Raw genomic sequence first — 21,452 nt, forward strand, 5'->3', positions numbered from 1 at the left:
CAAGGCAAAACCCTGAGCAGTGCTGAGTCCTGGGAGTTGTAGTTCCTTGTTGGGCGGAGACTGGCAGCTGGTACAGAGCTTCGCACTCCATTTCCCAGCAGGCCCCGCGCAGCGGTGGAGTCGCTGCGGAGTGGGTGCCTGGTGATGAGCTGCCGCGGGGGAGGGGGCGGGGAGCGGAGGAGCAGCTGCGGCGGCTTCGGGGAGTAGTTGACTTCGGGCGTCTCCGAGGGCCGTGGGGACCTCGCGCGAGCCGCAGCCAGGGCCGCGCCACCTCCAGCTCACGCTTTCCCCGTCGGTGTCCGCCATGGCAGCGCGTCCGTTCGCCGCCGGCCTCTGCGCGCCGTGGCCCCGGCTCGCCGGAGCGATGAGGCGGTAGTGGCGCCTCGCGGCCCGCTCCTCCCGCGACTCGGTCGCCGCGGCTCGGGGGGCAGGTCTGCGGGCCGGCCCCGCCGCGGTCCGCCCCCGCACCGCCCAGTCCCGCCCCCTGGGGGCGCTGCCCTCGGGCGCCCGCCACCCATGCCGCCCAGCCGCTCTGCCGCCCGCCGCTGAGCCCGCGTCCACCCTCCAGCTCTCAAGATGTGGCACAACGTGGGGCTGACCCTGCTGGTGTTCGTGGCCACGCTGCTTATCGTCCTGCTGCTGATGGTGTGCGGTGAGTGGGGGCAGCGCTGTGGGGGTGGGTGGGGGCAGCGCCGTGGGGGTGGGTGGGGGTCGAGAAAGCGTGCGTGGACCAGTGTCTTGGAGCTCTCGGTGGTCACCTGGCCTCCCAAGATCGAGCTAAGAGGAACCATGCCTCCTGCTCAGGGCAGATCGCCGGGGCATCACAGAGGAAAGCTCAGCATTCAGGACTGGCATCCTGGCTCTAGGTAGAAGCACGTTCCTGCTTCCCGGACAGGTTTGTCCTTGATTGCCATTAATGCCACAGCCTAACCAGATTTTCTCCGTGGTCTGTATGTAGTCAAAGGAGAAGTGATTATTTGGAGGTTCTGAGCGGGGTGAGAGATTCCAACCACCTTCATAAAAACCATGTGTTGGAGCATGCTTGGGTTCCCAGTGCACGTGAAGTTGTTTGTTTACTTCGAGTTCAGGCTTTAACCAAATTCCGAGCAGATGTGATACTGGGCAGAGCCTAAAAATATTATAATAAACATACAGGGTCTGGTAACCTAATTCTTGGTGCTGCTGTAATGGTGCTGTTTGGTTTGCTGTGTGTATTTTCCTTCTCAGAATGAAAGGACGTTAAACTGTTCTCAAGGCATGTTTTCGATCCCTCTTGATTCGTTATTCACAGTAGCTGATAACCACAGATCTTAGCAAAGAGGCCAAACAATTGTGAGAGTCTGGAAAGTATTTCAAATAGATGCCAATGAACACTGCTATTTACAAGACCAAAGTATGGGTTTGATGTGATAGGGTATTTGGTTAAAATTTTATAAAATACCATAGAGCTTATTATTACATAGTTAATGCTCAGTCCAGTGGCTGTACTTGGAAAAGATGTATGCACCTATATGTATATTAATTTTTGCCAGTGATGCCGATTAAAGCAAGGACCGTACATATGCTAAGCACATGCTGAGCTATGCTATTTCTAGTGACACTAGAGCTAAAAGTCTGTTTTCTTTTCTTTTTTTTTTTTTTTCTGAGACAGGGTTTCTCTGTGTAGCTTTGTGCCTTTCCTGGAACTCTGTAGTCCAGGCTAGCCTTGAACTCAGAGAGATCCTCCTGCTTCTGTCTCCCAGTGCTGGGATTAAAGGTGTGCATCACCACCACCAGGCTAAAAGTCTGTTTTCTTTCCTTCCTTTTTTTTTTTTTTTTAAACAGGGTCTCACCAGGCTGGCCTGGTGGCTGGTCTTGAACTCGTACAGATCCTACTGCCTCAGCCTTCCAAGTGCTAGGATTAAAGGTGTGCACCACCACACCCGGCCCAGTATTTCTTTTCTCATGATGTAAAACAATGAAATAATCTCTCTCAATTTTCTGATGTGTGAACAGGTCGTTTCATTAATTGTTAATGTTTAAGGTTTGTTTGTTTTTTGAGATGGGGGCCTCTGGTAAACTGGATTGGCACTGAACTTGCTGTGTGGTGGAGGATGACTGTTAGTTGCCGATCCACAGAGTGCTACATTCAGTTTATTCAATGCTAGGGATGAACTCCAGGCTTCTGGCAAGCTATGCCCCAGCTCAGGATTCTTAGAATAAGAAAAAACAAATCCTTGCGCATTAGTTGGATGAATGAAGGATGAAGGCGTATGTTACCCTTTCTACTTGGAATGGGAATGTGAGCGACATACAAACCATGCTACATCTTGTATAGAACACCTGCCCAACTTGCTCTGAGACATTTATTGATTGATTGATTGATCGATGGATTGTTTTTTCGGGACAGGGTTTCCTCTGTGTAGCTTTGCACCTTTCCTGTAACTCACTCTGCAACCCAGGCTGGTCTCGAACTCACAGAGATCTGCCTGGTTCTGCCTCCCAAGTGCTGGAATTAATAAAGGCTTGTGCCACCACTGCTCGGCACTCTGAGACATTTTAATTCCTGATTGTTTTCTCAACTTTCAGTGACCATCAGGCTGCTTGTTTGTTTTTTTCTTTTATTTCTTTTTCTTTCTTTCTTTCTTTCTTTTTTTCTTCTTCTTTGAGTCAGGGTTCCTCTGTGTAGCTGTCCTAGAACTCGCTGTGTGGACCAGACTGGCAGGAGATCGCCTGCCTCTGCCTCCCGAGTGCTGGGATTAAAGGTGTGCGCCATCATTTCACACTACTGCCAGCTTTCATCATTCCCTAACGGGCCTTGTCATTAGTTTCAGGAAACCTAATGGGCAAGAGGTAAGGTAAGAAGATCCTTTAAAACTAATTGCTTTATAAAGTAGTCCAGATTGTTCATTGTTCAGAAAATAATGAAAGGGTAAGGCAGCCTTTTGTTTTGACTAGAATGTGGCTAAAGGTGGAAGAGAAGAGGGAGGGGGCAGACCAGACTTGGGGACTTGGGTGCTATGTTAGTTTGCTGGGGCTACATTTCAGAATACCACAGACTGGCTCACCTACCCCACAGAAATTTTTCTCTCACAGTCCTGGTAGCTCCAAGGGCTTTATGAGCATCTCTTCTTGGCGTGGAGGTGGCCATCTTTTCCTGGTCCTTTGCCAGGGTCTTCTCACTGTATGTACCTGATACCAGTCATTGGATCTGGGCTCTGGCCCTTATGACCTTAGTGACTTTCCAGAAAGAGTCACATGGGATTAGGACGTGTGAATTTGGCAGGGAAGGGACACAGTTCAGTCTGTAACACATACTGTGTCTCCAGCACTTGCTGAATGGTAGGAATTTGCTAAGTAGTTTAGACATGTGGCCTTAAAATAATTCTTACCTGTAGCACAAATCCTAATTGGTTTTAACAAAAACCTGGAGCCAGATACAGGGGTAAATGCTGAAAGATCAGAAAGACAAAGGAACAAGCCCCAGCCACCTCTCACCTCACCAGCTCCTCAGCCGAAAAGGGGCTGACTGAGCGCCTGTCTCCTCCCACCTTATATTCCTCTCTGTCCAGCCATATCACTTCCTGTTTCCTCCTCCCTAGTGCTGGATTAAAGGTGTGAGCCTCCACTGCCTGGCTTCTATAGTTAACTAGTGGTTAGCGTGGCACTCTGATCTCCAGACAAGCTTTACTTGTTACAGCACAACAAAAGATCACCACATTACCTTTTGGATGGCCATTGGCTCTTTTGAGAACCTGGGTAATGTTTTCAAAATTTTCAAGAAAAAAATGTATACACACTATTTTTCTTTCTTACCAGCAGTTTTTCTTGTTGTTGTCGCCATCGTCTTATTTAGGAGATTTTGTTAAAACAGAACAGAATTCAAATTACCAGCCTCTGCCCTTTGGGCTGAGTTTCCTGTTTTCATCAATTCAGCCACCTTTCTGTTTAGTGCCCACTAGACACTGGATCAAAATCTGTCACCAGGTTAGCTTCAAGGAATCAAAATTGAGTTTTCTAGAGAACACTGATGCTGTGGCTTGTTCTGCTTCTCTGATCTTCCAGCATTCACCCCAATAACTGGCCTCAGGTTTGATTTCATTAATAAGACCATTTAAGATTCCTGCTACACAATGACAAGCTATTTCACTCAGTGAATTCTCATTTTCAAAATTTGGGTTCCTAGGGAGTTTTTCCTTCTGTATATATCGATTTGTGTTGATATATTGTGTACCCTAATAAAATTTGCCTAAAGATCAGAGAACAGAACAAGCCACTATATTAAACATAGATGCCAGGCAGTGGTGGCACACACCTTTAATCCTAGCACTCGGGAGGCAGAGATCTGTCTGGATCTCTGTGAGTTCAAAGCCACCCTGGACTACATGAGAGTGACTTAGGAGGAGAGAAACAGCCAGGCAGTGGTGGCACACACCTTTAATCCTAGTACTGGGAAGCACACATGCCTTTAATCCCAGGAAGTGATGGCTGGGCGGAGAAAGGTGTATAAATAGTGAGGAGACAGGCACCAGAGGCTTTTTTAGGCTGAGGAGTCATAGAGGTAAGAGGTGTCTGTGGCCTATTCCTTTGCTTCTCTGATCTTCACACAAATTTTATTAGGGTACACAATGTACCCTATCACCACAATGGTTTCTGCTTTTTCACTCCTCATTCATTCTAAAATGTTTTCTGCCTGTACCATTCACTGAGACTGTCTTGTGTCAAGGTGGGTAATAAATGGTTTCCATATTAGTGAATAGCTGTTCACTTACTAGTTAGTCCTCTTCTGTAGGATTAAGGTTTCTCCCTGAGAAGCACTTAGGGCTTTCATATACCTTGGTGTTTTCCTTCCATAGTGACTGTTGATCATTTCCAATTTTTTCCCCTAGAGACAAGGTCTCATGTTTTGGTAACCATTGCTGCACCTGATTCTGTAATTGAGATGGTTAGTAACTGAGGTAGTTTTCTTTGCTTACCATTTATAACAATTTTGGGTCAAATTAATCCTCAGGGTTTTATTTGGACTGTAACTATTCCCTTCTGGACCAACAGTATTATCTGCCCACTTACAGTTTCATTTTGCTTGAACTTAGCAATTGCCTTTGAAGTTTACCCACTGTTTTCTGTTTTCCAACGCTGTGGATGTAACCCAGGTTCCTGTACATGCCAGGCGAGTGATCGAACTGTGAGCTCCGTCCCTAGCCCCTAGTGCTCTGTTCTGTCTGTACCTAGTGTCCTCCCCTCCAGCTTTCCAATCTACAGTCACAAGCACTGTCTGCCATATGTCGGTCAGTCCGTCCCAGCGTCCCCTTCCTTCTCAGCAGCTGCCTTTCTCAGGAGGAGCTGTGCTTTCTCTGCTGCCCTGTCCTGGGTCTCAGTTACTGTCTTGTCATATAGCCTTCATTTGTAGGAGGAGCTGTGCTTTCTCTGCTGCCCTGTCCTGGGTCTCAGTTACTGTCTTGTCATATAGCCTTCATTTGTAGGAGCGAGCTGTGCTTTCGAAGAAAAGGTGCATGAAAAAGAACATTTTGTGCTGCATGCTTAAAAAGTCTTTTGGTTTTCAGCCCTGAGATTTGATCAGTATTCTGAGTAGATCGGAGGTTGCAAATGGTTTTTAATCTAGACTTTTAAAAATGATTGCCTGTTTTTTCAGCTCCCAGGGCTAATTTTGAGAAGTCCAATGTGTGCCATGCCGGGGTTCCTGTCTCCAGATGCCTTTTTGGATAGCCCTTTCCTCACTGGTATACCGACTGTCAGCATGCACCTTGGTTCATTTTGATTTGGTCTGTTTTTCTGGACATATGAAATTGAGAATGCCTCTTTGTTTCTGGGAGTATTTTCTTCTAGATTACTGATAATTTCCTATGCTGCTTTGAAATAAGTGGGTTTTGTTTGTTTGGTTGGTTTTTAAATTTTTCCTGCATTGTTTTTATTTTCTCCCTTTTTCCTTTGGACTTGTCTCTTCTTCTACTACTTCTTTTTCTCCCTTCTTCCCTGGGCTTTGAACCCAGGCTTGTATCCTGGACTCTTGGACATCTAGAGAGGTTTTGATACCTTCATATTCAAGGATGAGGGAATTAAAACAATAGGTTCTTACCTGGTGCTGTGGAGGCACACACTTTTAATACCAGCACTTGCCTGGCAGAGGCAGGCGGATCTCCGAGTTCAAGGCCACCCTGGTCCACAGAGGGAGTTCCGGGACAGCCAGGGCTACACAGAGAAACCTTGTCTCAAAACAAAACAAGAAAGCAACAACAACAAAACCACCCATGGGTTGGTTCTCTGTTAGTTGTGGGCTTACCCATGTGTGGTGATTTGGTAATGACATAGACTCTAGTTTACACATCCTCAATTGTTAACATGGAGATCTGTTCTATGAGACTATCCACTTTGGTTTGATTTTGTTTTCGCAGAGAGGAATTCTTCTTTTGGGGCGGGGGAGGTTTGAGACAGGGTTTCTTTGTGTAGGTAGTTTTGGTGCCTGTCCTGGATTGCGCTCTGTAGACCAGGCTGGCCTCTGAACTCACAGAGACCCGCCTGCCTCTGCCTTCCGAGTGCTGGGATAAAAGGCGTGTTCCACCACCTCCCGGCCCAGAGAGGAATTCTTTCTTCCTACTTGCCAGTTGCCTTTTCTTTCTTATGCCCTTTCCTCTGGTTCTTGACTGTATTTGCATCTAACTGGTAGACTCCTCTTTTCCATCAGGTTTTAGTGCTATTAAACCAAAAGTGAGAGAAGAGCTTCTCTCAAACGGAAAGGTTTAGTGAGCTGGTACAGAATCTAGTCTGAAAGGCCCAAGTCCTGGGACAGGCTCTGCAAGGGATCTATGGCAGCTGGATCTGAGAGCCGAGAGCGCTTCCCGAACTTCAACTCTTTTAGGTTGGTCCAAGCAGTACAGGGTGGGCATCACAAAGAGCCTAAGTTTTGGACTAGATACTTGTCTGTAAGAAGTAAGTAGCGTGGCTTGCCTGAGGCTAGTCGCTCATCAGTGTGGATATGGGCAGGAGATGGCTGCTGGGGTTTAAGTCAGGGTCTGATCCATAGTCCAGTACTGGGAACAGTTGTTGGTTTTAGTTCACACCTGCTAGCTGGTTAAGTGGCTTATCTCGACACTCCTTAGAAATTTTTTTAAATCAGATTTTTTTTTTTTTTTTTTTTTTTTTTGGTTTTTCCGAGACAGGGTTTCTCTGTAGCTTTAGAGCCTGTCCTGGACTAGCTCTGTAGACCAGGCTGGCCTTGAACTCATGGAGATCCACCTGCCTCTGCCTCCTGAGTGCTGGGATTACAGGCGTGCGCCACCACCCGGTGTAAATCAGATTTTTAAAGAACTGATCATTTATTAAGAGTGGCTTTAGACACCTGCAGTGGAGAACTCAGCCCTGCTTGATAGGCTGGGAGTGATCTGCTTAACAACCTCAGGAGCCTGTGACTCTGGGTTCTTACTCAGAAACACCCTCAGTCCAGAGGCTCCATCTCAAGGTGTCCCCATGTAATTCTTGTCTCCCTTTGCATCTCCACCTAAGTAACTTGCTCACACCTCCAGAGACTCCACCTGGAGGCTGCTTAGGGGAATTGCAGTTGAGTGACTTGACACTTGGATTCTGCTGGTATCTTTCAGTATCTAAAGCATGGGCATGGTGGAGCTTCCTGACTGACTTGTCCCACAGAAACATTGGATTGGGTAGCTCCCTTAGACTTAGCAGAGGGCTGGAGGTGTGTAGTTCAGTAGTAGTCCTAGCACAACAAGGTGGGGTGTGTGGGTGGGTGGTAATGGACTTCTTTTTATTCTAGAATCAGCTATTCTACAAAGTGGGTGTTAACGATGGTTTTAGCAGAAGATGGTGGATTTTCTAGACAGGTAGTACAAACAGCAGGTTGTTCATTGCCTTGTGAGATGGAGATGACAGAACACCTGGAAAACTACTGGGTGATAAAGATTAATCACAGGGTAGGTAGGAGTGTGTGTGCATGCATGCATGCATTCGTGTGTGTGGTCTAAGGATTAAGACAGAACTTGATAATCATGCCAATTGAAACTAGTGGCCTGTTAGAGACTGGGCTGTTATCTAAAACTGATTTCTTAGCATCTCTTTAGTCCTGATCTCTTGAGAAAGGTCAAGAAAATAGTTTCGGCTTTAGGATGTACAGCTTTAACAAGAATGACTGCGATTTTCAGCCTTGTTTGTCAGAAGGTCAGTTGAAACAGTGCAGTCTGTTATTTAACATTGTGATGTCAGTGACTTTACTTGTTGGGTCAGCCTCTCTAGACCCTAGGGTAATGCCTGGCACGTACATAGTAGGCCCTCATCTCTAGGCCTGGCACATACATAGTAGGCCCTCATCCAAAGAGTGAAGGAAAATTCAATAATAATGGTTAAGTATAATATCAACCAGGATTGCCTCAAATGGGTAACTCTTACTGAGTGAAATATGCTTCCTAGATTCTTAGGTACATTTGCTGGGGAGGGTGGTCATGGTATCTAAAATTAACAAAGTACCACCTGTGTCCCAGGACTTGGTCCTCCAGACTGTAGGTAGCTAGTAGGCTGAGGCTTCCCTTCCAGTTGTTAGAGCATAGCCCCTGTAAAGAAAGGATGCCTTCTTATATCTTGTACCTTCACTAGGCTGCAAAACTCAGATCCCTCCCCCTTAAAAGTCTGAAAAACAAGTATTCCCTTGGTGTGTGAGTTACTGTTGGAGCTCCTCTGAGTGGCTGTCCTTACTAAGCCAGAGATGTTTTGGTCTATCTATCAACCTGTAAAGTTGGGTTTTTGTTTTTTTTTTTTTTTTTTTTTTTTTGGACAGGGTCCCACTGTGTACCTGGCTGACCTGAAATTCTCCAAATGTCTCCTGCCTCTGCCTCCAGCATGCTAGGATCAATTGCTTGGGCCAGCATTCTGGCAAAATCTTTATTATGCAAACCACTGGTTATCTGATTGACAGCCTCACCTGGCTCTGAATCTTCACCTAAAACACACTCTGCTGGTTCCTATAAACCCGGCTGGATGAGTTTGTCTTCCTCATTTCCTGGTCACTGGGTCAGGTGTCATACTTATTCACCTAAATATTTGACATGTATTCTGAGGTATAAAAATAACCACACTCTGGTTCTGTCTTTAAGCTACAAGCTGGAAGGGGACTGCAGCTTAGTCATTCAGAAACACTTCAGAAGCCGGGCAGTGCTGGCGCCCACCTTTAATGCCAGCACTGGGGAGGCAGAGTCAGGCAGATCTCTGTGAGTTTGAGGCCAGCCTGGGCTACAAAGCGAGATTCAGGACAGGCACCAAAACTACTCGGCGGAAACCTTGTCTTGAAAAACCAAGAAAACATTTCAGATGTCTGAACAGTTTGGTTAATGTTGGTACACTCTATCCTCAGATGAAGTTCATCAGGGTGACTTGGATGCTTATTCTTTTATCACCCTCCTTTCCAACCCCTCCCCTACCCCGCCCCCAGACCTCCTGAGTTTATCTCTGGGTTATAATGACAAATAGATTTGGCACAAATACCTGAAACTGCACTTCCCTTAGACTAGCCTATGTAATAGGAGTGCCGTAATATCAGAACCCTGTCACAACCAGGGTTTATGCCCATGAATTATCTCCGGGGCTCTAGATTATTTTAGGATGAAGACTGGTCACAGGAAACACCAAGCATCTGATTGGAGAGGAGGAGTTTGAGCCCCACACCCTGACCTCTAGAGGGGGCAGGGAGGCATGGAGCTTGGGTTGTCCACACTCTGGAACAGTGAGTACAAGGACCATTTCGCTGCATTCAGTCAGACCTGGCTTGTGCAGCTTCTCCATCTATCTGATGGACACCTTTATTGTCTCAGTTGTCAGTGAGATAACAGCTTTCCTTGCACATGCCTCCCCTTCCTCCGCTCTTCCTAGATTTCGTTGTCGTTGGACGTACACATTGCGGCGTGATAGTGTTTGGACCCTAGAAGGCACTGACAGTATTTGAGTAAGAATGACTAAATGAGTCAGTTCCCAGCCTTTGACTCGTTAGCTGGGATGAGGGATAATGAGCGTGAGGGGCATCAAGATTTTGGGACAGATGTGGGCAGCTAAGAGGAAATGTCAAGATTCTCCAGGCTCTTAGAGCTACAGCCTGGGAGGAAAGAAGCCAGTTAGGTTTGTTGTCTTGATGTCAGTTTTAGCTAAGGAGACAGTAGTAGAGCTGGCAATGTCTGTGGCTTTGGGATTGTAGTGTGACTGGGCAACAGCGGTGGCCCTTCTCTCTTCTGTCAGTGAAGAACGCGTGAGCTTTGAAGCTTTAGGACTGGTTTAGAACTCACATCCACACAGTTCCTAGGAGGTTAGAGTGTGGGCCTGTATGAGGAGAGGGGTTGTATTAACCTAGGGTCACACCCTCTCTTCATAAGTTGTCAAGGCTGTGCCCCTACTTCAGCCTGAGCTTACTGATTTGCAGAGCCGGGCTCCTGCTGTTTCTGGCAAAGCCAAGATTACAGTGCATGGAACGGACTCAAGCTTTGAGTCTGACTGCTTTGAGCAATGTTCCCAGCCTCTAATAAAGCAAGTTCATAGATAGCGAGCTGTCTGGGAATGGCTTAATGTACCTAGCACTGAAGTACAGGCGAGTTGGTATGAATTAATCAGTGCTTAGAAGTGGGTTTTCAAAGATAAGTATGGTTTTCATTTACTCTGGTCTTAGGAAAAGAGATTTCAGTGTTGGGGCTCAGCAAAGTGCCCGAGATAAAAGGCTCTTGGGAGCAAACAAGGTAGAAAATACTGAAACTTCGGGGAATGTCTAGTGAGAGGCTGGACGTTCAGAGTGGGCAGGCTCTTTTGGCTTCCCTGTTGACAAGTGGGTTTCAGTTTGACTGGGTAAGAATCCAAGGTTCTAGAGTCTTCTGAAAGTGATGTTTTCTTTAAAGGGTTTGTTAAAAATTTGACAAGTAATTGATTTTCATTTATGATTTTAGTCAGCCTTACTTAAGTATAATTAACAGGAAATGTTAATACCAACAACAACAAAGGTAATAAAGTTTCAGTGATAAGCCAATATTGAAAACGCATTACTAGGGATTATTCCTCTCCATGGGATACATGTTTCTTTTCTTTTTTTTTTTTTTTTTTTGTTTTTGAGACAGGGTTTCTCTGTGTAGCACTTTCCTGGAACTCACTTGGTAGCCCAGGCTGGCCTCAAACTCACAGAGATCCTCCTGGCTCTGTCTCCTGAGTGCTGGGATTAAAGGCGTGTACCACCACCGCCCAGCTGGGATACATGTTTCTTAAGGAAGTGAAACAGTTTCCTCAGGCTCCCGGTCTTCCCTAAAGCATAACACATCGGCAGACTAGACACTCATAACCAAACATCCAGTTTCTGTCTTTCTTGTCCTACATTCCCTCACAAAACTGTACAAGAATTTAAGGATTTTGTTTGGTTTGTTTGGGTTTTTGAAATAGGGTCTCAGTATGTAGCCCTGGCTGGCCTGGAACTCCCTGTGTAGACCAGGTCAACATTGAACTCAGAGATCCACCTGCCTCTACGTGCTGGGATTAGAGGCATGCATCATCACACCAGACAAATGTAATGATTTAAAATGTTTATCAACTGACTATTTAAGGCCAGCATTAACTGAAGATTCCTACTGGATAATGTACTAACTACAGAATCCAGCCCCAACTGCTGGTGCCTTTTTACAAAGATACTGAACAATCCTGTCAGTCGAATGGACCTGAGATGTACAGAATACAGGATGCACTAGTTGAAACAGGCTGGTGACCATGGCTGAGTCTTTCACGAGGACTGTACCTTCTGACCTAATCACCTCCCAGAGGGCCATCCTCCAGTGTAGTCACAGTGGGATTGCATTGCAGTGTGGGAATTTGGGCAATCACGAACCTCTGACTGTACTGGGTACTGATCACCCCTGAAACGGTGCCTTGTCGTACTTCTGCCGTGAAACCCCAATATACCTAAATTCATTGCTGTGTCCTAGTAGCTGGCTGTCTTTGATAGTGTGGAGTCCCAGCATTTGGGAGGCTGAGGCAAGAGGATCTTGACATCCTAAGTTTGAGGCCAGTCTGGACTACCATAGCAAGACCCTATCTTAAGGTGTGGGGGGGGGCAGTTGCTTATAGATCGTTATTTGTAAAAGCCTGTTCAATATTTTTTCTTTCTTTTTTTTTAAAAATTTTTCCCTCCCTCCTCCCCTCCTTACATACCCTCTCCCCCAGATCCACTCCTCCTCCTCTCCCTTCAGAAAATGGCAGACCTCCCAGGGGCGTCAACCATATGGCATATCAAGTTATAGTAAAACTAGGCACGTCTCCTCATATTAAGGCTGGATGAGGCAACCCAGTAGGAGGAAAGGTTCTTCAAAGCAGGCAAAAGAGTCAGGGACAGACTGCTCCCACTGTGAGTAGTGCTACAGGAACTGCAAGCTTCACAACTGTAACTTGCATGCAGAAAGCATAGTCAGACCCATACAAGCTCCCTGATCGTCGGTTCAATCTCTGTGAGCCCTGGTTAGTTGATTGTGTGGGCCGTTTTCTTGTGGTGTCATTGACCTCTCAGGCTCCCACAATCCTTCCTCTCTCTCCTCTGCAGGATCCCTTGACCTCACTTTTCTGAGTTCTGGCTCAAAGTAACTTTTCCTTTCCCCTTCCTATCCACATACTGGCCCAGATCTTCTGCATACTTGCTCACACTCTGGGTATTCTGTGTCTCCAGCTCCCCCAGTACAGCTGCTTGCTGCTCTCCACTGCTGAACCTGCTTTCTTGGAGCCTAGGCCACGCCATGGCATGACTTTCTTCCTCTTTTTCTGTCTCCTCCCTCTCAGCAGTTGCTGAGGCTGACAGCTTGCCTGCCCTGTGTTGTTTTTCTCTCCGAGTCTTAACAAATTGGTCCCTATCCTTAAAACAAAATAAACAAAAACCCCTGTTAATCATTGAGTCCTATATGGGAATGGGAGTAATGGTTGGCAGCCTTAACTAATTCAGAGAGATCGTGAGGATGAAGTGGAATGTTGAATGTACATTCTCTGTGTGGTTGCAAACTGCGACTGGAGGTGAACTTTTAGTTTTATTGATGGTGATGGTTAAGTTCAGCTCACCCATCATTACTACCCTTCTGGCATGTCTATCTGTAGAAATCCCATACAGTGTGTTTCATAACATTCATCTTTGTACTAATCTTATTAATTACTGGCACACACAAGTGAGTCACCTTTTATTGTCCCAGAACCCAGGGCCTCTGTTGCCAGCCAGCTTTTCTGACTTACAGTGCTTCTCAGTCTAAGGATGGAACAAGACCGGACCTACCTTTTAAAAAGCTGTGAAGAACTCCTCTTAACATGCAGCCTTAGTGTTTGATTATGCGCAAATATAATTCCCTTAATGCCCCCCTCTCCCCTTCTCCTTCCCTTTCTCTTCTTCCTGTTTTTCTTTCTGAATCCCAGGACATGTGCAAGAACAAGAGTAAGCATGAGGTTTGTTCTGTGGGAGGGGTCTGGTGAGCCAGCCCATGTGCTGCAGGGTCTAAGGAGGTCAACACTTTCCAGTAAAAGGTCATCTAGGTTTTAATGAGTTTCTTCTTCCATCCTCCTGTTCCCCCAGCACACGCACACACCTGGGAGAAGGTATCCCAGAGCTCTGAGTCCAAATCAGGTGGGTCTCCTCTTTGGCGAAGGTGAAGTTGTGACTGTGATCTGGTGGTGCTGTCCTTTGTGTCTGTGTGACTCTTGTTGGCAACTCACATTCCTCAGGCACACCCCTGGCCCATTTGAGGTGTTTGTCTACCTAGTAATATGTCAAGGGTGAGGCTCGCTGCACTTGTGTCTGCTCACATGCCGAGGGTACAGGAGAGTGAGCTCCGGACATACTTGTTATATGAACAGTTCTATGGAGCAGACACAGCACACTCTGACTAGGGCGTCCTTAGGCAGCCGGTCGGAGTTAGGTAAAAAGACTATTATTGAGTTTTCTGCTGTTACAGCAGAGTTCCGCACACTAGGTAAATCACAAATGATAGTTGTGTAGTGGTGCACAGTTGTGGAGGACTGTGACACTAATACCCCGTGAGGGCCTTTGCTGTGGCAATATTGAGTGGAAGGGCAAGCGCAGGGAGAGACAATCTGTCCTTGCGATACTTAACATATTCGTTTTGTGCTGACACTGACTCATTTCTTCATAATCACTTCTTTATATTAAGATCTTAAGTACATATGAGTGCTTGAGTTTTGGAGGGGACCCATGAACTTCTGTGACACCACCCAACTCATTGGTGATACTTGGGAAACAAATTTTGGTTTTTTTTTTTTTTTTTGAGACAAGGTTTCTCTGTGTAGCTTTGCGCCTTTCCTGGAACTCACTTGGTAGCCCAGGCTGGCCTCGAACTCACAGAGATCCGCCTGCCTCTGATTCCCAAGTGCTGAGATTAAAGGCGTGCGCCACCACCTTGGGAAACAAATTTTTAATTGAGGTGTTGGGTATTGAAACTAGGACCTTACAGATGCTGTACAGTGAATTATAACCTCCACTTCTGGGCAGTTTCTTTGTTTTAGTCTTAGTTGGGGTTCCTATTACTTTAATAAAATACCATGACCAAAAGTAACTCAGGGAGGGAAGGGTTTGTTTCTGCTTATAGCTTGTAGTCATCATCTGGGGAAGGCAAGGCAGAGACCTGGAGGCAGGAGCTGATGCAAAGGCCATGCAAGGGTGCTGCTCACTGGCTTCTAGAACCCAGGACTCCCAGCTCAAGGGTGGCCTACAGTGAGCAGGGCCCTCCTGTATCAATTATCAATCAAGAAAATGTACCACAGGCTTGCCCACAAGCCACTCTGGTGGGGGCACGTTCGCAGTTGAGGGTCCTCTTCCTAAATCCCTCTAGTTTGTATCAAGTTGACGTGAAACTAGCCAGAACATCTTCCTTCTGTAATCATCATGTATCATTAATAAATACTAATGTGGCTTTTGGAGATGGAGTCTTTGGAGGCAGTTTCTGGTCAACTGGTCCTTCATTTCTTCCCTGTGGGCATTCAACCTTGAGTCTTTCTTTCTCCTCTCCCTTGGCCAGTCGGATTGATCCACTTTTTGACAGCCACTTCTGTGTTTTCCAAATTTGCATGTACATTCATCTATGGAGCTTCAAAACGACTAATCACAGCCAGGCATGGTGATACACACATTTAGTCCCGGCCCACTGGAGGTAGAGGCAGGTGGAGTTTGAGTGCAGCTTGGTCTACATAATGAGTTCCAAGACAGAGCTACATAATGAGACCCTGTCGCAAAAAACAAACAAACAAACAAACAAACAAATAAAAAATGAATAAGCACAGCTCCTAGATTGATTTGGGGTTTGTGGGATGAGCCCTCGAGAATCTGGTTTCTGAGAACTCCCTAGCAGGTTTGATGAGTGGTCACTTTGACACCATTTAGGAATTGCTGCAATGTCTGTAAGTAGGGTCATTAAATTGGGTTGTTTTAACTGTGCCTTATGTTTACAGTGAACTTGTACGTCAAAGGGAAACTATGCCGGCCACCCTCCTCTGGCCCTACCTTACCTCCACACCAAGTAGTTGTCAGTTCCATCAGTTGGAGCCTCTTACATTATAAGCAAACATTCACTCAGGTAATGTGTGTTAACATTTTAAAGGAATCAGGGAAGGTTTTGGTTACATTGGGTTGATGCAGGATCTTGTTATAGTCCAGGCTAGCCTGGAAGCCAGGATTCTTCTGCTGCCATCTCACCTCTCAAGCATGATAATAGGCACCACCAAGTCCAGCTTTTGAGTTAGACTTTAACCAGCAGATTTGTCTGTGAGTTGGATGTGATAGTGTGTCTGTAATCTCACTTGGGAGGCTTGCACATCAGAATTGTCCCAAGGGTAAGGCCAACGTGGACTACACTTAAAAGTTCCTGACCAGCCTGGCCTACAAAGTGAGACCTTGTCTCAAACAAACAAACAAACAAACAGGAATTGTATGTGTGATTTGAGCAGCTTCCCACCAGCTCTCACTCAATTCCTCTCCAACCCCTATAGTGCCATATAGGCATGTTTTGAGTTTGTCTAGATTTGGGGCAGAAGTGTGAGTGGTTTTACAGGCCACTTTGGGAAAACGGTGAGTAGGGATGCAGCAACCATGGCCTTCTGAATTCTGCCTTCCCCCCATCCCCACGAATGAATCTCAATATGTTACCCATCTCTTCCCCTCATTCTTTAGAGAATATTTGGTCTTAAGTTTGTAAATACCATTCATCCTTTTTGAACAGAATTATTATAATTTCCTGATAGTAAATTTACATTTATGTTCACAACTTCTGAGTTAAGATTCCCAGCACCATATACAAAGCCAGGAGTGGTGGTGCACATCTGTAATTCCAGAGCAATAGAGAAAGACACTGGCATTGACCTTTGGCCTCCATACACACATGCACATACATGTGTATGCACATATAACCATGTGTGCTCATTGTGGGAAATTTTAGTGGACTAGAATGACATTACAGAATCAATGCAGGCCCCACTTTGACCTACAGACTCAGTGTACTGACGAGCTGACTCTTAAGATTCACCTAGAAATGTAAGGGACCTAAGTAGTCAAAACAATCTTGGGAAAGAACACATTGGTGGACATACACTTCATGGCTTCAAAATGTAATGTAAAACCTGTAGTTCAGATAGTGTGTGTCAACGTAAGATTGGTATATGGTGAATTAAGAGTCCAGAAGAAAGTTGCCATTTCTGACGGGGCCTTGACCAAGTTTCCAAGAGAGTAGTCCTTTCAATAAATGATCTGGGATAACTTGACATTCATATGCTATTGAATGAATGTAGAGACATCTCTCTTGTCAAAATTAACAGGCCAAAGACTTACCTATGTGTTAAAATGTGTAGAACTCTTAGAAGACTGACAAGTGTAAATCTTAACAATCTTGAATCACCCAGTCTTTTTCTGGATGTGATGGCAACAGCCCAGGCAGCCAAGTTAAAGTGATTTACTGGGTCTCTTCAGAGCTAAACATGGTTCAAAACTCATTCTGAAAATAGTAAGAAGACACTGGATGGAATGGGGAGAAAGCATCTACTGTCTAGAACACATAAGAGCTTACATCTCAAAAAAAAAAAAACAAAAAAACCAAAAAACAAAAAACAAACAATGAGCTTTAAACTAAGAATTGGATAGACCTTTTTTTTTTCAAAAGCAAAACAAAAAAATTGACTAATAGTTAACTAATAATTTGTTTCCATTTTAATTTTTATGTTGACCAATGAAAAATCAAAGCCACCAACCACTGTAGTGTGCCATTTCATACCTAGTGGGTTGACTGTCACTTCTTATTGCCAATCTTTGATACACAACATGGAGAAATTGGACATACACGTTGCTGGTGGGATGTACATAGTGCAGCCACCAACAAGTCTGGACCTTGAGAGAGAGGTTCTATAGATGAAGCCAGACACAAATGCCAGATACTGATTCCATTTGTGTAGCATGTTCATAGTGGTAAATCCATAGTGATGTGATGCACATTAGTGACTGCTATTTGCTGTGCCAGATTCAACCTTCTGAATGGTGACCAAACACCGAATCATTTTTACCTTGTTGTTGTTACTGGCAGTGCAATTCAGGAGGAGGAAAGTATGGAATATGATGGAAAGTCCTTGTATCCAAAGCCTGTGACAACTGTTGTCATCTTCAACTTTTTGTTTTATAATTTTGTTTTTCCACTGTGTGGCCTAGGCTGGCCTGTGTAGACCAGGCTGGCCTTGAGCACACAGAGATCCACCTGTCTCTGCTTCTGGAGTGCTGCGATTAAAGGTGTGAGTCATCACCTCCAGCGATGTCAGGAGATTCTTAGAGTACCAGGATTCCTTTTTATTTTAAAAGACAAAGTCTTGTGTAGCCCAGGCTACCTCAGGCTCACTATACAGTCAATATAGTCAAGGATAACCTTCAATTTCTGATCCCCCTGCTTCCTTTAAATTCCAAGTGTTGGGATCACAGGTGTGCCACACCACACCACACCACGGCTACACGTGCTGGGGATTGAACTCAGGACTTTATATAGCTAGATAGGCTCTCTGTCAGCAGAGATCTTTCCCTAGCCAAGAATGGCTCCGGAGGATTCTCTTAGAGTTGGTGCACATGTCCCAGAGTTTAGAGTGTTGATTATACAACCATATGAATATTCCAGAAGCCATTAAGTTGTATGCTTCAAAAGGATAAACTTTATGGTATATGAATCATATCTGTAAAAACATAATTTGAAAAGACAAAGTTACCTCAGATTTCCCTGACCAGTTAGCATGTCATGTCAGTCAAGCAGTTTATGGAACACTTGCTAAGTGACAGAGAACCTCAGCCCTCAAGATGCGGCAAGTGCAGCTTTGTGAGCCTTAGGTCAGGAATGGTTCCCACCCTGTGGTCTTCCCTCTGACTGCTCCACCTGTTTAGCAGAGACTGTCGGGTGAAAGCAGAGCATTTGAAATTTCATAAAATGTTCCTTGGCAGAGCTGGGCCATTTATGTACATAGTTGACATATTCAGGGTTTGGCTAACTATAGCATTCAGTCTTGAGAAACGACAAAACCCAGGAAATGGAGGAAGTCTCCCAGGTTAGTCTTCTTGCTCTAAGGAATGAGTGTTGGGCTCCTTCTTAGTTAATATAGGGAACAAGACAAATTAAACACTGCTCCGAGGTGGTGGCCATTATGGCCTAGTTTAACACAGGATTGGAGAGGCCCTTGGGCTTTGTTTTCCTGAAGTGCACATCACCAGAAAATGCTCCGGCCCACTGTTGAGTAAACAGCATGAAGGGAACAGTGGCGGCAAAATGGTGCCACTCTGGCTTCACCTGGTTTCCAAGGTGTTCGGCTCTCAACTTGTCGGGGCAAGCCGGCTTTGCTTGGGTTGACTGATCCATTATTGGGTGATGTTTCTTCCTTTAAAAGTTTGATGTAAAGATGCCATTTTCTAAAAGTCTTGAACTTAAACTGTAGGTTCACAGGCTTTAATTTTCTGTCGTGTACTTAGAGAAATTTTATAGTTTTCTGTAAACTTATCAGCAGGGTGGTCTTGACCGAGGCATTTTCCTGTAGCCCAGTTGACTCCGGCTGCTTCTACCACCTTTTCATTCTGATTCAATGGCTCACCATGAATAGAACTGAGATAGGGTGTGTCCACTCATTAGTCGAGTGTATTTCTTTTCCACAGAAATACTCTCAAAATTGATCTAATGTAATAAGTACTCTTACTTAGTCCCAATCTCAGATATATTTGTATGGAAGGTTGGCATTTAAGACTGGAGTCTTCCCATATAACCCAGCCTTGAACTTGGCATCCACCTGCCTCAGTCCTCCAAGTGTGTTGTATATGCAACCATATCCTGCATCATTATAATGCTAATGCTGGGTTTGAAATTCCATGAAAGCAGAAACTTGTCCTATATGATTCTAGAATCTCTTCCTCACACATCATAAGTGATTGTGTTTGTTGTATGAAATGCACACTGTAGTATACATATTGCTTGTAATAGACCTTTCTGTTTACTTACTGTAGTGTTCGGAGTGAAAATGGTGTAATAATCTGTCTCAATGTCTTTGTCTTTCTTTAGGTTGGTATTTTGTATGGCATCTATTTTTATCTAAATTCAAGTTTCTACGGGAACTGGTGGGAGACACAGGATCCCAGGAAGGAGATCATGAGCCTTCAGGGTCTGAAACAGAAGAGGACCCTTCAGCTTCACCACACAGGATCAGATCTGCTCGCCAGAGGAGGGCGCCTGCTGATGAAGGCCACTGACCAGACACCTGCTATACTAGAATATGGTCTGAGGCAGTTACGAGCCTCTGTCTTTAGTGACCTAGCTTTGAAAGTTACTAAGTGACTGAGGAACATTTGTAATTGGATTTATATCCAGTTCAAAAAAGATTTACATGTAAGCCATATAGAAATAAAGGGAATTTAAATCAAATTGGACCATTACAGATTTCATCTTGGATATTTTGCTTCACTGGGTCTACTTAACACACTTACTCTTTGGCTTTTTTTTTTTTTTTTTTTCACTGGTGTAAATCTGTAAGTATTTTAGGCTTGAAAAAACATGTTATTAGTCATAAAATGTACCCTTTTCTTGACACTTTGACTTGACATAAATTGGGGAGCATCTCATTATTGTCAACCAGGTGATGGTCTTGTCATTATTCCAGCTCATGCACGTGTGAATTTGCAGCTTGTTACAATGTCATTACCTCAGCTGATGTGGATATTGTTGGTATCAAATATATCGGGTTTAATTGGCATTTTTTAAATGTCTTCAAAAAGTACTATGAATCAGCATTGAAACGGAAGGTTATAGTATATGCAGAAAAGCATACAAACAGCAGTGGAATGTGTTTGATATGAATGATGCCAACATTTGCTGTTGGAGAATTGATCACAATTCTATATTTCCTTGCAAAAAAACAACAGAATGCTTTACAGGACTTAAGGAAGATACTCCAACGTTGATAAAGCTGTGCCACATTTTGTCAGCGGGCACTTGCAAACAGTTGCCGGTCTTCTTCATGCCAAGCAATCGCAGTTGAAGGCAGGAGAAATTGCCAAAATCCTCAGAAATGATATATCAAAATTCAAAGCAAGGAGAGACTGGTGTGGCTACTTCACGGAGAGGACTGCCATTAAGACATCAGACGTTTTATCCAAAGCTGCCTGCTGGTGATAGACCGAAGGCAGCGGTAAGCACTTCTTCAGGAAATGCCGAATTGCCAGTACTCTTGACGTGTGTCAAGAAAATATGCAGATCCCTATGACTGATTTGAAAAATGGTTTGGAAGAAGGGGACTCGGAATGTGAAGTTATAGATATAACTTAACCAGTTTATTTCACACATTCTTTACATAGGCACAAGATTTATGTGATAAAAATATTTTAGAACATGAATAAATATAAAATAAAACATTTTTCTGTGATACAAGGCATATGCCATAGCTTAATGGGCAGTGTTTTTTTCTTAGAGATACATATGGTGCATCTTAACAATTGATGGTCTCCTAGGTTAAGTAAAAGTGATAATTTATAAATTTACTTTTCAAGATAGCAATTATTTATTGGAGAACTTAATTATAAGTCTTACAGTGTTAACAATTATTTTCTATGAAATACTTCTGGGGTAAACATATTGGGGGTTTTAGAGTTGTAGTTAGGAATCTAAGAACTGTCTTCTCCTTTAGGGAGAGAGATTGGTCCCCACTCTGTATGGGGACCTTATGCTCTGGGCTTGTGTTGTGGAGAAAATACTTCAGACCTCAAAGAGTACTAGGGCTTGAAAGAGTAGTGGTTGAAAAAAGTGCTTACCTGTATAAAATTCCTCTTGCCAGGAGTCGATGTTTGTTTTAACTGAACTTTGGACTGTTTACTAGAGAAAAGAGATGGATTCATGGACCTTCTAGAGTCTGTTCTATACAGAGATGAACTGCAAAGCCATGTCATCTTCCTGGTT

At 44.6% G+C, this 21,452-nt stretch overlaps 1 protein-coding gene across 1 annotated transcript; it reads left to right on the forward strand.

Annotated features, from left to right (window-relative positions):
- Nucleotides 1-144: 144 nt before the first annotated feature.
- Nucleotides 145-19,930, forward strand: Smim13 (small integral membrane protein 13). Its single transcript, XM_036188688.1, has 2 exons — nucleotides 145-652; nucleotides 19,566-19,930. The coding sequence occupies exons 1-2, from the start codon at nucleotides 577-579 to the stop codon at nucleotides 19,751-19,753; spliced, it is 264 nt and encodes an 87-aa protein (XP_036044581.1). The 5' UTR covers nucleotides 145-576; the 3' UTR covers nucleotides 19,754-19,930.
- The last annotated feature ends 1,522 nt before the right edge of the window (nucleotides 19,931-21,452 follow it).

The sequence above is a fragment of the Onychomys torridus genome, chromosome 5, assembly GCF_903995425.1.
Source record: "Onychomys torridus chromosome 5, mOncTor1.1, whole genome shotgun sequence".
NCBI lineage: Eukaryota > Metazoa > Chordata > Mammalia > Rodentia > Cricetidae > Onychomys > Onychomys torridus.

Excerpts from the sequence above, each read along its gene's own strand:
- Smim13 (XM_036188688.1), top strand. The coding sequence starts at position 577 with ATGTGGCACAACGTGGGGCTGACCCTGCTGGTGTTCGTGGCCACGCTG. Across the intron at positions 653-19,565 it reads CCTGCTGCTGATGGTGTGCG|GTTGGTATTTTGTATGGCAT; the intron begins GTGAGTGGGGGC and ends GTCTTTCTTTAG.